Here is an 18144-nt window from a genome sequence, read left to right as displayed (position 1 = left end):
ATAACTGATGTTAAACTTCACATATTTAACGTGCACATATCACTTGTGTTATATACATACATATCCATGAAACCATTATCTATATATCCATTACCCTCTAAAGTTTCCTTCCTCCTTTATGTCTCTCTCTTGTTTCCTCCCTGTAACAGATATAGAGCAATTCAGGTTATCTATTTTTTTCTTGAGAAAGCCTTGGTAATTTATGTCTTTCAGGAAAGTTGTCCATTTATCTGTTTTATTAGATTTATTACCATAAGGTTGTTCAAAATACATTCTTTTAGAGTTTGTAGAATATTTCACTGCTCTCACTTCTGATATTGGTCATTTATAGGTCATTTTCCTGATTAATTTATTTAGAGGTTAAGCAATTTAATTAATCTTCTCAAAGATCCAACCATCACTGTCATTATTTTTCTTTTATTTTGCCTTTCTCTTTTATTGATTCAGTTTTGATCTTTATATTTTATTTCTTCTTATTACTTTGGATTTAACTTGTTTTTATTTATTTATCTAATTTCTGAAGGTAAAAGCTGAGGCCACTGATTTGAGACTTTCTTTTCTATATAGGCGTTTAGTCTCATGTATTTCTCTTGAAGTACTATTTCTGTTACATTTCACAAATTTTGATATCCTGTATTTTCATTTTCATTTAGTGCAAAATACATTCTGCTTTGATTTCTTGTTTGACTAATGGCTTTTTAAGAGGTGTATTATTTTTTCCCCAAATTTTGAAGGATTTGACAAGAATCATTATGTTACTGATTTCTAATTTGATTGCATTGTAGTCAGAGAACATTCCTAGTATGACTTGAATCTTTCTGATTATAATTGTGGACTTTTAATTTTACATTGCAGTTCCATCAGTTTTTGCTTCATTTATTTTGAAGCTCTCTTATTAAGTGAATAAGTGTTTAGGATTTTTATATTTTTGATTTAATATCCTCTTTGTTATCATGAAATGATTTTTTTTCTTTTTTACCCCTGGAAATATTCTTTTCTCTGAAAACTAGTTCATCTAATACTGATGAAGCCATTTCAACTTCATTTGACCAGTGTTAGCATGACATATCTTTTTATCTTTTACTTTAAACTTCAGTTTTTTTAAAAAAAGATTTTATTTATTTGATAGACAGAGAGTAGAAGTAGGAAGAGAGGCAGGCAGAGAGAGGAGGAAGAAGGCTCCCCACTGAGCAGAGAGCCCGATGTGGGGCTCGATCCCAGGACCCTGGGATCATGACCTGAGCCGAAAGTAGAGGCTTTAACACACTAAGCCACCCAAGTGCCCCTTTAAACTTCACTTTTTATATTTAATGTAGTTTCTTCTAATAGGAAGCAATTAAAAAAACCTATACTGATAATCTCTGCCTTTTAACAGGGGTATTTAGACCATTTATATTTAATGTAATGATTGACATGAATCTATCATCTTGCTATTTGTTTTCTATTTCTCCCACCTGGTCTTTGTTTCATTTTTTGTACTTTTTCTGCTTACTTTTAGGCTAGTTAAGTAATTTTTAGTATTTTTAGTATTTAGTATTTTAGTGATGGCTTTAGGGTTTATGATATACATATTTAACTTATTATAGTCTACCGGCAAGTAATATTATACACATAAGGAATAATATAAGAATCTTACAGTAATAAACTTCCATTTTTGTCCTCTGGCCTTTATGTAATTGTTGCCATGCATTTACTTTTACATATATTTTAAATATATGTTTCTGAACAATTTAATGTGTAATTTGTTATGTACACTTATGTACATTACTGATGTAATGTTCTTCATCTTTCTTGTGTTTCGGTTTTGTTAAGATTCTGGAAGGCAAGTTTGTGGGTAAAGATGTGATATAAGGACTGAATTAGCAATATGGACTTACGGAAATTCTCTTCAGATTGCTTCAGTGTCCAATGAATTAGGAAGCAAGACTACTGCCTGAAACTGAGGATAGAGGAAGATATGTTGGATGTGAGAGACGGTATAAAGTTGTCATGTAGAAGGGTAAGAGAAATCAGTGGAGGGGGAAGTTTAATATGGTTTTGGGGCATCTTTAAGGGCACCTGAGTAGCTCAGTGGGTTAGGCCTTGGCCTTTGGCTCAGGTCATGATCTCAGGGTCCTGTGGTCCAGCCTTACACTGGACTCTGCTCAGCGGGGAGCCTGCTTCCACCTCCTTCTCTGTCTCTCTGCCTACTTGTGTGCTCTCTCTCTCTCTGTCAAACAAAAAAATAAATGTGCTAAAAAAAATAAAACTAGTGATTATGAATTGAAAGTCAACATGGTTGGGTGTTTTTCTTCTTTCAGTTTCAGTTGCAAAGGTGTAGGCACTTAGTATGTAGTTTTGCTAAGGCCAGAGTTGTGGTTTTGCCCAGTATTACAGTAATTCAGAGAAGGGCAGGGAGCTGAGGATGTATGTAGGGAATGATTATATTGATTGATCATCAAATATATCTACATCAACTTCCCCAGTCATAGTGGAAACTATTAGAAGGCAGTTCTTAGCATCTAGAAGGTGCTGAATGTATTTGCTGGTCCCTGTATGGATATGTCCTAACAATAGAAAACCAAGGACTAAAGGAAGTTGTCATATTGGAGCAAATTAGGTCTATTTTCAAATAAAATGCTTGTAAAGTCCTTAACGTGGCCCACACAGCTCTTCCTGTCCTGGCTCTAGCCTTATTAAACCAGCTTTCCTTACACTAAGCTCCCACTGCTCTCTCATCTTCAGATATACTGAACTTCTTCCAGTTCTTTGCACTTGCCACACAGCTTCGCATATATGCCTCCCTCTGCAGGGTTGTTTTATTCTTCCCTGGTAGCTGACTCATCTACTTTTCAGATTTCGAGTAATTCCTACAAATACTCCTATAAATTTAGTATCTAGTATCTTCTAGTACTTGTCACAGTTCTAATTTTACATTGGTGTTGTTGATAGCTGTTTACTACCATGCAGTAAGCTTACTGACCACAGAGATCTTGAGTGTTTCTAGATTCCGGAGGGCCTACTATAGTCAGTCTATGGCACATTGGTAGGCAGTATAAACATTCTTGGAAAAAATAAATAAATAAAGGTGAAAGCAAGTAAATGTTGTATGTGAAGCCTGGTGTGGAGAGAGTTCACGAGAAACCGGCTAGTGCCACACGCCTACCCTCCAACGCCTTGCCCTGAATCCTACACAGAGCACAGTTAAGAAAGACGCACAAAAGCCTTTTCCCACAATATCTGCCAGCCTGTGGGAGGCGCCTGCGCACTGGCCTCACCGGATATACGCCAGGGAGTGGGGGCGGGGCTCGGGTAGCCTAGGCAACATCCCGGAAGTTGTCGGCTGCGTTATCCTGTGGCGGGCCGGGCAGTTCTGGAGCCTGAAGTTTTAGTGGAGGTGGAGGAGGCCATCGGGAAACGGAAAGGCAGGTTGCGACGAGGTGGCGGGGACCTGCAGCCTGTAGCCCCAGCGCGTCTTAGGGACCGGCCTGCAGGAGGGGAAAACGGTGGTGGCGTCTCCCTTGCGTTCCCTGGGGCTTTAGGCGCCTGGTGGAGGATCCTTAGTGCGGAAAGCGCACCGCGACTCTGTGTTTTGCGACTGTCTGTGTGTGTCAGGATGAGTGGGTGTGTTAGTGTCTAGCGCGCTCCCCTTAGGTGCACCCTTAGTGTGCGCAGCGCTTTCGGGGACAGAGCTGAAGTTGGGGGGTACCCTATTGTAGCCATCAAGGAATTTGCAGTGTAGCGGGAGGCAGAATACCCAGGGTACCGGGGGACAGGGAGTGTCATTTCAGTCGACTGGACGGTCAGGAAAGAGTTTATCAGGAGGAGCCGCCGGAATGAGTTTTGAGGAGTGAGTGGAGGTAAGCGCGTGGAGAAGGGAGCGAAAGTCTGATGGGGTTCTCCGCAGAGCAGAAAGGATGGGTGGAGCAACTTGTGACGGCGAGAGTTAGATGTGTGGGAGGTTGAGAGGAGCAAAGACTGGAAGGGCAGGTCAGCCCTGCCACAAGGAGGGCAGAGGCTCCTAGTGCGTAGCTGAGTTGGAGTCCTCTCTGCAGGGACGAGCTATTAAAATCTTTTGGGGAAGAAAGTAAAGGGCTGAGAGTTATACTCTGTCCTGATATAGGGACGAAGGATTGATTGCAGGGACAGTTTTTGGAAGGAGGTCCTGTTTCCCTTTGGTCAGTTTTCCACCAGCCAGAGTGGATTTGCTAAATCTCATCATAACTCTCCTTCCCTAAAATCCTCGAGTGGCTTCTGTGGCTTCTTTAGGATAGTGTTCAAATTGCTGTAGCTTAGAAGGCCATGATACGTCCTCTGCCTTTCTCTTTTAACCTCTTTCTAGCCTCTCACCTTTTCAAATTTGCTGGTCAAACTGAACTTCTCAAACCCTTTGTAAATGCTTTTTCTCCCACCAGGAACATTCTTTCCCCCATTTCTAGCTTTATTCATACTTTAACTCTCAGCTTAAACATTTTGGGAGCAATTACAGGGATGTAGTGGTCTTTTTGTACTGAGTAGAGTAAGTTAGGTATTCACTTGACACTGAATTTACTTTTTATTGAGATTACTCATTTTAATTGTGGTCTTCCGATAAACCCCAAGCTCTGTGAGGGTGCAGACTATTTTACTTTATTGTATTTTGTGCCTGGCTCTTGGCAGATGTTTTCAAAATATTTGTTGAAATAATGGATAACGAAGTAGCATATGAGTGAAGGAGTTCAGTTAGGAGAAAGAGCTTGGACGAAGACATTCCTAGTAGAGATGAAGAGGGGACAGATGAGAGAATGAATAAATTCCGGTATCTGATTGGCTAAGAGACAGGAAGGAGTAGCAGATGATGCTAATAACTAAGATTTTAAACTGGAGCAACCAGGAGGATGGTAATTCTGTAAGTTCAGTTGAGTTCAGACATTTACTGAGCATGCCAGTTGTATATCAAGAACTAGAGGTTGGTGGGGAGGGGCATGGATGATAAGCTATATTTTGACTATATTGTATGTGAGATATTTGGGAGATACACACAGAAGGCAGCTGGAAATGAGCATTTGGTATATTGAGGAATAATGTGGATCCTTGATTTGGGGCTCATTTTAACAGTGTGTTTATGTGTTTATGTGCCCAGTGCACTTGTAGCTTTGTTCAAGGGTATGAGTAAGGTCACTGAGGAAAGATGTGAACACCTTTCTTACTTTTTAGTAAGAAAGTGAAAGTAAGAAAGCTCTCCATGAGAGCTTGTACCATATTAGAACTGTTTACTGCTTTATCTCCAATGCCAGTCAGTGTCTGGCATATGATAGCTTATAAAAAACAATTATTGGATGAAGAGAGAGGGTGTCCAGTGTAAAGATAAGAGGGTTGAGGTAGAACTGCGTGAAGTTTTTGATTATGTGGTATCTGAGCCTGCAAAAAAAAGGGGAGATGAATAGGAGAGAAACTGAGAGAAAAAGTGTCATGGAAACCAAGGGAGGGGAGGGCTTCCAGCAGTGGGAGTCTTTAGTGTTGGAAAAGGCTTGAGAAGAGGTAAGAAGGCACCAACAATTTACAGTTAAGAAAGTATTAATATTTTAGATTTTCTCCAAACAGGCCTAGATTTTCTGGGCTATGCTGATTTTGTACTCCTTAGTACTAAAAATCATCAGAATATCTCTATAGTCTTGCATTTCAGCATATGAACTACAGCTCCCCTACAATATCTGATATCTGTAAATGACTCAAAATCCCTTTTTTAGACCACAAAGTCTGATCCTGGGTTAAGAAAAATATGCCCACTTGTATTGCTGATGTTAAAGAGAACACTTTTCAGTGCAAGGGTTGTTCCTACATTACAGCTTAGTTCTCCCTTTGTGATCTTAGCACACACAGGCTGGAATTGAGAGTTGGCTAACATATTAGTCTCCTATACTGTATAACAAATTATCACAAACCTAGTGACTTAAAACAATACTCATTATCTCACAGTTTCTGTGAGGCAGGAATTTGGGCATGGTTTAGCTTGGTAGAGTGCTTAGGGTCTCACAAAGTTAGGATTAATGTGTTGGTGGTCTGCGTTCTCATCTAGAACCCAGCTTGGGAAAAGTCTGCTTCCAGGCTCACCTCACTTAGGTTATTGGCAGAATTTATTTTCCTGTGGCTGTATGCCATAGGAGTCTTTTTATTGACTTCTCTGCTCGGGGCTGTCCACAGTTGTCAGAGATCTCTGCCATATGGCAGTCACAAGTGGCAGTTGGCTTCTTTAGAGCCAGCAGGAGAGACTCTCTTGCTCTACTTTCGTAAGACAGAGACTTGTGTAATCACAGGAATGACATCTCCTCACATTTGCCTTGTTTTATTGGATAAAACAAATCACAGTGGGAAAAAACCCCGAGTAAGTCATAGATTCTGTCCAGACTCAAGAGTAAGAAGGGATCATATGATGGCATTATTCATTGCAGGTCGTCTTAAGAGTAACCACAGCCAGCTTTGCTAGCCTAAATTGAAGTTAAAAAAAAAAAAAAAAAAAAAAAAAAAGAAAATGAGAACAGTAGTAGACTCTTATAGTCCATTCAGACTTCCATAACAAAATACTGGAGACTAGGTAGCTTATAAATGAGAAAGTTTTTTCTCACGGTTCTGGAGGCTGTGAAGTCCAGGATCAAGTCTCCAAAATGTTCATGTTCTAGTAAGGGCCCTCTTCCTGGTTCATAGCCACCACCTTCTTGCTGTGTCCTCACATGGTGAATGGGGTTAGGGATCTGTGGAGCCCCTTTTATGACAGCACTAGACCTATTCATGAGGGCTCTGCCTCCCAAGGCCCCATTTCCCAAAGGCCCTACCTCCTAATGCCATCACTTTTGGGGCTTGGGATTCAACATGAATTTTGGGGGAACACATTCAGACCATAGCATCTACCTTCATTTCATTGCAGTTTTTGTCAGTGAATATGGTTTTTTTGGGGGATGTTACATTTTCTTGTGCTAAAATTGAGACCTGTTCACATTGCCACAAGTAATACTCAGGCATTTGTTCAGTTGTTTGTATTAAATTTCCACATCTCTTTGCTCAAGAAAAGTTCTGTTTGGATAATTATATTTATCATGAGAAGTCACCATTAGTGTACAAATGGCTATGATTAAAAAAAAATGCTTTTCCTAAATTTCTGATACTGTTATATTGAGGGCCTCACCAATGAAAGAAGTATATGGGCCTTTTTTGACTGCTCATAAGCTTTTGCATCTGTCAGACTCATGGTTGGTTTTTCAGAATTGAGGCTGGTAGAATTTAAGCTTCTGAATAAGTATAGTATTTTAAATAATATAACTTGAAATGAATTATTTTAAGAGTAAAATGGATTCATTGTAGAAAATCTGGAAAATCTAGAACAAGCCAGAGATAACTCAGTATTAGTGCCATTTTCTAGGAAGTACATTACATTTAGTGAGACCTGTGTTTTTGTTTTTTTCCCAAAAAAGGTGGGTTTATTAAAGCATGGGGACAGAACTCGTGGGCAAAAAAGCTGCTGCCGAGTCAGACCTGATTTTGAATGTCACCTCCCACCTGCCCATTATTATTTGTGTGACTTTGAGCAATATATGTGCTTAATCTTTCTAAGTCCCATTTTTCTCATTTGGGAAAGGACTAATAGTTGACACCATTAACACCAGTTAATGACACCATCGTCATTAATCCTAATTAGAACTTAGTATATTCTAGGTAGGGGTTTTCAGCAACTTTTCTATTTAATTAGTTCCATTTTACAATTTCTGGCAAAGTTGGGATGTGAGCCCAGACAGTCTGGTTTCAGTCTGTATTCTTAACCACTGTGCTGTATTGTCTCTCGAGACAAAATGTACCTCATAGGGTTGTGGGATTAAATGTGAAATGCTTAGCATAAATAAATGCTTATTAATAGTGTATGTATCTTAACATCATTGAGAATATACTATACTTGAAGTTCTATATTCTACTTTTTACACTTAATTTTATGTTTTGTTGTATCATTAAACTTTTTTCTTAATACAATTTTAATGGGTATATAATTCATCCAACAGATTTAGTGACATTTTATTATTCTCTTTTGTTTCTGCAGAGTAAACTGAAGAGTAGGTTAGAGAGTGAAATACATTAGAAACTATTTCTGAACAACTGGTATATTTTTCCATATCTTTTTAATAACAGCTTTATTAGGATATAACTTATATACCATGAAATTTACCCCTTAGAAGTCTGTAGTTCAGAGCTTTTAAATAAATTTACAGAGTTGTGCATTGATTGACTACTCTTTAGAACATTTTCATCACCTCCAAAAGAAACCCCGTACCCATTAGCAGTTAATCTCCATTCCCTCCTCCTTTCAGACCCTGCCGACTGCTTGTCTCTTTTTTGTCTCTCTGGATTTGCCTATCCTGGACATTTTGTGTAAATAGAATCATATATATACAATATATGGCCTTTGGTGTCTGGCTTCTTAACCATAATATTCTCAAGGTTCCTATGCCATGTTATAGCGTATATCAGTACTTCATTCCTTATATTGCTAAGTAATATTCCATTGTATGGATGCACCGTATTTTATTTATCCATTCAGCAGCTGGTAGACATTTGGGATTTTCCCGCTTTTTGTCTATTAAGAATATAATGTTGCTATGAACATTCATGTGCAAGTTTTGTATTGGCATAAGTTTTGAATTCTTGGACATATACCTAGGACTAGAATTGTGGTAAGTGTGGTAACTTTTTCCAGAAGCTACTGAACTGTTTTCCAAAGTGGCCATGCTATTTTGCATTCCCACTAACAATACAAGAGTATTCGTTTCTCTGCATTCTCACCAACTCTTGTTATTTCCACCCTTTTGTTTATAATCATTCTAGTGGGTTTGCGGTGGTATGTCATTGTGGTTTTGATTTGCATTTCTCTAATGACTAATGATGCTGATCATTTTTTCATGTGCTTATTGCCCAATTTTAGTACCTTCTTTGGAGAAATGTTTATTCTGCTCCCTTAGCCATTTAAAAATTGGAATATTTGTGTTTTTCTTGGTGAGTTTTAAGTTTCTTTTATATATCCTGGATCCAAGCTTTTTATCAGATGGGACTTGCAAATATTTTCTCCCATTCTGTTGGTTGTCATGTCACTTTCTTGATGGTATTTTTTAAAGCACAAAAGTTTTAAATTTTGATGGAGTCTGTTTTTTCCTTTGGTTTCTTGCGCTTTTAGTGTTATATCTAAGAAACCACTGCTTCATGAAGATTTATGCTTCTGTTTTCTATTATGAGTTTTATGCTTTTAGCTCTTAAAATGAAATTAGTGATTTATTTTTAGTTAATTTTTATGTATATTGTGAGGTAAAGGTCTTAATTCATTCTTTTTCATATGGATCTCCTGTTGTCCCAGCACCATTTATTGAAAAGACTATCCTTTTCCTATTGAATTGTTTCTTGGCACCTCTGCTGAAAATAAACTGACCATACATGTGATGAGCACTGGGTGTTATACACAACTGATAAATTATTGAACACTACATCTGAAACTAATGATGTATTATGTATTGGCTAATTGAATTTAAATAAAGAATTTAAAAAAAAACGAGAAACTGACCATAAACGTAAGGGTTTGTGTTGGATTTTTAGTTCTATCCTATTCTGTATCTTTTATTTATTTATTTGTTTATTTTAAAAATTATTTAGTTTATGTATTTGAGAGAGAGAGTACATGCAGGGGAAAGGGACAGTAGGAGAGGGAGAAGCAGACTCCCCACTGAGCACCCTGACAGGGTCCTTGATCCTAGGACCCTGAGATCATGACCGAAGCTGAAGGAAGATGGTTAACTGACGGAGCCACCCAGGTGCTCTGTTTGTTTGTTAAAAAAAAAAAACAACATATTCCTATTTATTTGAGAGTGCACACATATGAGTGGGGGGAGGGGCAGAAGATGAGAATCTTCAAGAAGACTCCCCGCTGAGAGTGTGGCATCTTAACACAAGGCTCCACCTCTTGACCTGAGATCCTGATCTGAGTGGGAAACCAAGATTTGGTTGCCCAGCCCAACTGAGCCCCAGGCTCTCCCTCTATTCCCTATCTTTTAAAATGGTATTTATGGTTCTGCCACTTCCTGTGTGACCTTCACGGTTAGTTAAATTCTTTGTCCCTTAGCTTTCTCATCTGTAAAATGAGTAATAAATAGTAAATACTTAATGGGCTTATCGTTAAGATTAAAGGAAATACTGTGTGGAAGAATTTACTAAGAACAGTACCTTAATTCTGTTAGCTAATGCAGTCATTACCACCTCCACTGTCCTCATTACCATCACCATAAGACAATTGTTATTCTCCAACTCAAATGTGACTTACTGCTTTTGCTGGATTGTAAACCCTGAAAATAGAGAACATGTTTGAAGAGTCAATGTGATTGATAAGACAAAGCAAAGAGGACTAAGGAGAACCTCTTGAAAATCCTTGAATTTGGATTTTTTTTTAATTACTTAATCATTTTTTAAAAGTGTGCTTAAGGAAGATCCTACTGTCCTTATTTTAGGATAATTTGGAAAAAGGGGGTCCGCTGGAAAGTTCTGTAACTAGGTGTGTAATGAAATTTTGGAATGGGACTCATATGTATGTGTTGCTTGTTAAAAGTCACATCCATGTTTTGTAAAATCCTAGTGTACAGGAACTATGAGTCTTATTCTAATTTTGGGTAATATTTAGTCCAGTGTCCTTAGCATTGCTATTTTAAGAGTGCCAAGCAAATGTTAGCAATTTTCACATGCCAGTTTAGTATCGGCAGTCACCCTCCCTTAGTACTGTGTGGGAATATACTAGAATGATATAACTCATTTGTCTCTAAAATATAGCCCCTTTTATTTTAGGTAAACACATATATATCTATGGTAGTAATTTTCAGTAATAGGATGCTCAACAAAGAACTCCAACTCTTGGCCTTTTTCCTTTTGCTTTCAGACTGTTAGCCTGTGACTGACATTTTCTCTGTTAATTGTGAGGTTTGTAACTGATGACAAGCTTACACCTCCTGTCCTAGCTCTGATCTTTATCATAATTTGTATTCCTGGAGTTCTTTATTAAGCAAATAAATATAAGCTATTGAAACCTGTTTTATCATGGTTATCAGTATAGCTTTCTAATTGTGAAGTAAAAGAACCAAATATTTTGGAAGACTGTTCCTTTCATTATGCTTAAAATTTTCTTCTGACACTTTAAAGTTTATTTTCCTAGATGTCTTTGTCCCCATCCAGAGATACTTAATTACCACTTTTTCTTGTATTTTAAAAATTTGATATGATTATTACTTCTAGATGTCACTTGTCAGAGTGAACCGTTACGGTCCTCGGGGAGGAGGAAGGAAAGTGCTGAAGGTGAAGAAGAAGAAAGCGTCTGTGAAGCAAGAATGGGATGTAAGTCTAGATGGGTTAATAAACCTGTAAGATTGCTCTGGGGGAATAGATGTGATGACATGGCCCTGGTCACTCGAGACAGTGCTCTGAACGTGATAGGGTGGAATGGATTTCTGGGTGAGTCATATCCCAGGTCTTGGAAGGACACAAGTCAAGGTCATACATAACCTATACCTCTTTTGTAGAGGGAATCTTAAGAAGGTGGGGAGTATGTTTTTAAGAAGTCCCACTTTTTAAACGTTGAGAACTTACTGCTTTAAGGCAACTGGAGCTACTCTGTGAAATCTGAATTTTAAGATTTGCCCATAGCAACCAGTGATATCATACTCATATGAGTGGCATTTGGGGTTGAGAAAGCGGGTGGTTCTTGCTCTCTTACTCCTTGAATTGTTTGTTTTTTACCTCCAGAAACTGGTCAGTTTCAGTACAAAGGTTTTCTTAAGATACAGGACAGGACAAGTCTCAAGTACCTGGGACATATGACTCCCAGCTCCCACTCTGATTACTGTTCAGTATTATCAAGGGCATCTTTATTTTTCACAGCATGGTACTTTAGTTTGAACTGTGACACTTCAGGTACCTTTTCTTTCTGTTGTGGAAAGCAGCTAGTCAGGGACTACTTGGGATCTCAGGGATTCTTTTGGACTTGGAAACTTCTGGGAAAACTGACAGCTTTTTTGAAGGGGCTCAGGGGGACTTACTTATGTTTATATTGCTTTGTTGTCCTCTGGCTATAAAATATTATAAGGGTGTGATTCTAAAACAATGAAACTGATTAAAAGGAAAATAATGCATTTGATAACTTAGAAGTTATCCACTTCAGAGTGGTTACTGTGGGAGTTTAGTATTTATTCTGATTTGCTGCTATTGCTCAAAACATAATTGAAACCCACCATTTGAAATTGCATTTTCCTCATTTGCTTTTCATTATCGCCAGTGCTGGAAAAGTCTGTTTTTTGTAGACAAACTTGGAAGTAGTTTTAAGTCATTTGGAGTAAATGGTAAATGAAGGAGGAGAGATAAAACTGAATAATACTGTTTTGATAAAAATAGTGAGATGGTTTTTGAAATAGCATGTAAATTATATTTAAAGGCGATTTCAGAAGAAAATCATTTTAAGCAGTAGTACTATTAATGACATTATTTTTCTCCCATGAGAACTAAGTCCAGGCATATCCCCAATATGCTTGAATTTTATTTTGATTATTAAAAATCTCAAGATCTTATGGTTATATCTTGTGCTTTTCTAAATTAATATGAAAGGAGTAACAGTTTTAGTATAGAAAACTCTTGAGCTAAATATAAACTATGGCCAAAAAGTTAAGTCTTTGAATATATCAGAAGCTATTTCACCAGATCCAATTCTCTTATATCTGTTGGATGTAGAACTAACTTGTTTTATTTCCAGCCTTACCGAATCTCTGTAACAAAATGACTGAAGTCACTTTTGAGAGGCCAAATTGTAGGGCAGTTACTTCAAGCTGTGTAGGCTGTGCATTACACAATCCCAGTGGTAGCTCCTGGAGTTGTGGGGTGTGGTAGACCTGCCCTATTGGTTTAGTGCCTTTTTACATAAGTGACTGTTCTCACATTTTATGAAATTATACAGTGCCCTCAAACTTTATCTCTTATTATGTATGATACATTCTATGCTCAAGTTGTTTGCATGCACACAAATTTAACCTCTCTATAGTGATCACAGTTTATCTTTTATGAATCTTTAGAGGTACCTCATTCCTTGGAATGCAGTTTGAAAACTAGTTTAAACTTACTCATTTTGGATTACATAACTACCCTGTTTTATTCATTGTTTTAATATAATATATACTTGGTAAATTTAGTGCTTATTTTCTGTAAGATACCTAAAAATAGCCTGTTATGTTTTAATAAGATAACTAAAAAGAATCCATATTAATATTTAAATTGAGAATACTGGTTCCTGGACAGGAAGTCGTTTTCATCCCAGGACTTTTGAATCTGTTTCAACCTTTAAAATCTAGGATGTACTCATACCTAACCACATATAAATGAACAATGTAAGTTCATAGGTGTGACATAACTCTCTAAAGAATGGGAACAAATATGGTAAGAATTTTGAATAATAAAACTAACATTTTATTTTAATTTAAATAAACACATTTGTTTTATATATTATGTAAAAATAGAAATATTTCAATTTTAAATAGCAATATTATCTTGCTAGAATGTGATGATCAGACAAATCCCTTAACTCTTCAAAGAAAGGTTTCTTGGAGGTTAGCATGCTTAGTTAAGTCCATAATCTTTTATTATTTATTTATTTATTTATTTAAAGATTTTATTTATTTATTTGACACAGAGAGAGATCACAAGTAGGCAGAAAGTCAGGCAGAGAGAGAGAGAGAGAGAGAGAGAAGCAGGGTCCCTGCTGAGCAGAGAGCCTGATGCGGGCTCAATCCCAGGACACTGAGATCATGTCCTGAGCCGACGGCAGTGGCTCAATCCACTGAGCCTCCCAGGTGCCCCAAGTCCATAATCTTTTAACTGAGGCCCATTTGGCATGAGGGAGAAGAAAGGTACACCAGGCTTAAACTAATAAAAAAAGGCCTTTGAGGGGTATCTGGCTGGCTGAGTCAGTAGACCATGCAACTCTTGATCTCAGAGTCATGAGTTTGAGCCACATGTTGGTATAGAGATTACTTAAAAAAAAAAAAAAAACTTTAAAAAATTTTAAAAAGAAGGCTTCTAAAAATAAAAAGGAAATAGAATGTAAAATAAATTAAAATTGATTTTAAATGTTTTTTAACCTAGTTTAAAGAAAACTTTTCCTGTAAGAAAATTACCCAAAGTGAACAAACACTGAAATCCTATTTTTAAAAAATCCAGTATATACTAATATTTTGTAAAAAAAAAATTTTTTTTTTTTTTAAAAGAAAGTTCTTTTCTTTTTTATCGCAGAATACTGTGAATGATCTAACAGTTCATCGGGCAACTCCTGAAGATCTGGTAAGTTTAATATAAAAAGTTAAGATTTGCTCAATGTTTTATTTGATACTTGGTTTCTGACTTCAGAATAGAAATCAGAGGTACTTCCTGAAAGTTGTTTAGTTATATTTAATCTTGTTTATGTCTATATGAAATTGAAAAGCTTATCATCTGGACTTCCTGATGTTATGTAGGAATGTCACTTAGTATATATTAAAATTTTATTAGATAGGTTTGGTTTCAAATCACTGTTCAAATCTCTCTGGTCCAGTATTGCCCTGTAGTATCTCTTGTCTTCTATCTGTACATATCTCTAGCCTTATTTACTATTACTTCTGTATGCAAGCATACCAGTCTAGTGAATGTGCTAATTTATTCCTTGAATATTGCATGCATATTTCCACATTTGAGTCTCAATTAAATGATTTTTTTTTTAGTTGGAACAGTTTCTCTACCTTCTCTAACTTCTTGACTACCTATCCAATTCTCAATTTGCTTCCTTATCCTAGTTCAAGTATTACTTTTGAAAAAGGTTTCTGCTGTAGATAAAAAAAAAAACAGCTTTATTGAAATACAATTCACATACCATAAAATCCACCCTTTTAATGTGTATGATCCATTGGTTTTCAATATATTCATATTCATATTTTCTGATTTAGAACATTTTCATCACTCCCTGAGAGAAACCCTGTATCCTTTTTTTTTAAAAGATTTTATTTATTTATTTGTCAGACAGCACAAGTAGGCAGAGAGGCAGGCAGAGAGAGAGAGAGAAAAGAGGAAGCAGGCTCCCTGCTGAGCAGGCAGTGTGATGTGGGACTTGATCCCAGGACTCGGATCATGATCTGAGCTGAAGGCGGACACTTAACCAACTGAGCCACCCAGGCGCTCATATTCTGGTCATTTCATGTAAATGGAAGACAATGTGTGTCCTTTAGTGTCTAACAGAATGTCTTCAAGGCTTGTCCATGTTGTAGCATGTGTCATTACTTCATCCCTATTATTGCTGATACTGTTACATTGCATGGATATATCGATCTAGATATTTGGATTGTTTTCACATTTTGACTATTATGAATAAGCATGCTCCAAATGTTGGTGTACAAGTTTTGTGTGAACATATGTTCTCAGTTCTCTTGTTGTATACCTGGGAGTAGAATTGCTGGATCATATGGTATCTCTGCAGTTAGCTTTCTGAAGAGCTGCTGAACTGTTTTTCAAAGTGGCTGCACTATTTACATTCTTACCAGCAGGCAATAGGGTTCCAATTTTTCCATATCCATTGCCAACACATGTTATTCTGGTTTTAGTTCTCCTAAATGGGTGTAAAGTGGAATCTCATTTTGTTTTTGATTTGCCCTAGGGACTAATGATGTTAAACATCCTTTTGTGTACTTATTGGCCATTTGTATTATCTTCTTTGGAGAAATGTCTATGCAGATTCCTTAGCCAGTTTAGAATTGGATTACTTGTGTTTTTATTGTTAAGTTGTAAGTGTTCTTCACACATTCTGGATCCAAGTGTAAGTATTATCCATTCTATTGGTTGTCTTTTCATTTTCTTGATGATATGTATTCTTTGAAGCACCAAAATTTTTAATTTTGATAAACTCCAGTTTATCTGTTTTTTCTGTCTGTGCTTTTTGTTTCATCTAAGAAACCATTGTCTAACCCAAGATTCACTACAATTTCTTCTGTGTTTCTTTCTAAGAGTTTTACAGTTTTGGCACTTATGTTTAGGTCTTTGATCCATTTTGAATTAATTTTTGTATATAGTGAGATAAGGGTCCAGCTTCATTCTTCTCTAAATGGATAGCCTGTTCTTCATGTACCATTTGTTAAAATGACTGTCCTTTCTCCATTGAATTACCTTGATACCCTTGCTGAAAATAAATTTTCTGTAAACATAAGGGTTTAGTTTGGACTGTCAGTTTTATTCCACTGATCTATATGTCTATCCTATGCCACACAACATTGTCTTGATTATTATAGTTTTGTACTAATTTTGAAGTTTTTTGAAGCTGCCCAACAATTGGTATCCCCTCTAAACTGTTCTCATATTTACTGTGTATATGAAGCCTTGTGTATGTGCTGTCTAATGTATTTCATTTATCTTTATATGTATAGTTGGTGCATTATGTACATTAAACAATGTGGGGGTTAAGGGTGCCACCTCCTGCACAGTCAGAAATTTCTTATATAAGTTTTGACTACCCTGAAACTTAACTAATAGCCTACTGTTGACAGGAAGCCTTACCAATAACATAAGTAGCTGTTTAATATGTTTTGTATTTTATATATACATATAACATATAAAAAAGTAAGCTAGAGGAAAGAAAATGTTATTAAGATCATAAGGAAGAGAAATTACATTTATAGTACTATACTATATTTATTGAAAAAAGCTCATGTATATGTGGATTCAAGCAGTTCAAACCCATGTCATTAAAGGGTCAACTATATGTGCTCAGTCTCCCGGGGCAGATTGTTAATGCTTTTGAGGGATAAGGGCTGTATCTTGTATATCTTTGTGGACCTAGAAATCTTAATGTTAGTAAATAGGATAATGATGTCCTACTGACTTAAAAAATTTTTTATGAAAAATTTCAAATTTACATGAAAATGGAGATGAAAATATGAAGATCTTCCATGTACTATTTATCCAGATGTAATAGTTATTAAAATTTTGCCATAGTTTCTTCATTTCATACCCTTTCCTTCCTTCACTATAGCGTTTTGAAGCAAATTCCAGAGAACATGTCATTTTGTGCCAACATATTCTGTTTACATTTTTAAAGAATATAGGTATTTTTTCTATAACTACAATGCCATTATCACACCTAGCAAAAGTAACAATAATTATTTATTGTTTCCAAGTCCATATTCGTATCACCCCAGTTATCTCAAAAATAGCATCTTCATTTGTTTTTTGTGTTCATGATCCTTACACAGTATTTGGTTGTTGGTCTCTTAATGGACTGATTTCTTATTTACATGGTGAAAACAAAGCAGTACATTTTATTCATTTTCATGGTTCTGAATACTAGAGTGCTTATAAAGCCAATATCTGTTCCTATTCCTTAGCCACTTCAGTGAACTCCTCTCCTGCAACTCTTAAGCTGTGGCTTGTATCTCTGCTTCAAGAATTCCATTTTTCTGGAGTTCTGCATTTCCAGTGACCCACTTCCAAATTGCAGCCATTGCAGGGCTATAAAAATACTACATTGTTAGTTTTTGGTAGTGACGTGAGTATTATGAAATGGGTGTGTCTTTGCCAAAGATGAGTCAGTGGACTTTGTGCCTTTTACGTTGTACTCTGTGTGTGTGTATGTGTGTGTATAATTGTACAAGTACACATATATGTAACTGAAAAGTTTAACAGAACAATTCTTAACTTTCTTTTTTTTTTAAAGGATTTTATTTATTGATTTGACAGAGATCGCAAGTTGACAGAGAGGCAGGCAGAGAGAAAGGAAGGGAAGCAGGCTCCCTGCTGAGTAGAGAACCCAATGTGGGGCTGCATCCCAGGACCCTGGGATCATGACCCGAGCCGAAGGCAGAGGCTTTAACCCACTGAGCCACCCAGGCACCCAATTCTTTCTTTTGTGTGATTTAGTCTTAATATTTTCTATTTTGTATTCTGTTTTATTTAAAAAAAATGTTGATTTGACCCATTAATTGATTTTACCACCTGCTAAATGAATCCTGACCCGTAGTTTGGAAAATAACATTTTATTGGATAGTTCTGGCCAATGGAAGTAGAAATTAGTATTTTTTTCATTTTGTCTTTTTGCTAGGTCTCCTAGTTCTAGATATA

The 18144-nt window shown here is 36.6% G+C and overlaps 1 protein-coding gene across 8 annotated transcripts in view; it reads left to right on the top strand.

Annotated features, from left to right (window-relative positions):
* Nucleotides 1-18144, top strand: part of SPICE1 (spindle and centriole associated protein 1) — a 65298-nt gene that overhangs the window by 9320 nt on the left and 37834 nt on the right. For 3 of the 8 annotated variants that reach the window (XR_006609095.1, XM_045088395.1, XM_045088394.1), the window contains exons 3-5: nucleotides 1813-1999; nucleotides 11266-11364; nucleotides 14302-14349. Coding sequence is in view for 6 of the 8 variants with exons in the window: in XM_045088395.1 (XP_044944330.1) it covers nucleotides 1958-1999; nucleotides 11266-11364; nucleotides 14302-14349 (189 nt within the window). In the remaining 2 variants the exon portion in view is untranslated. Of the gene's footprint in view, nucleotides 1-1812; nucleotides 2000-3291; nucleotides 3405-3437; nucleotides 3840-11265; nucleotides 11365-14301; nucleotides 14350-17415; nucleotides 17573-18144 lie in introns of those variants that run through there. The other 5 variants (XM_004761434.3, XM_004761433.3, XM_004761432.3 and 2 more) reach the window with 4 other exon arrangements.

This window comes from Mustela putorius, unplaced genomic scaffold, assembly GCF_011764305.1.
Source record: "Mustela putorius furo isolate JIRA1106 unplaced genomic scaffold, ASM1176430v1.1 tig00003834_pilon_pilon_pilon, whole genome shotgun sequence".
Lineage (NCBI taxonomy): Eukaryota > Metazoa > Chordata > Mammalia > Carnivora > Mustelidae > Mustela > Mustela putorius.
The sequence above is the reverse complement of the archived record's forward strand: the minus strand, read 5'-3'. Positions and strand labels throughout refer to the sequence as shown.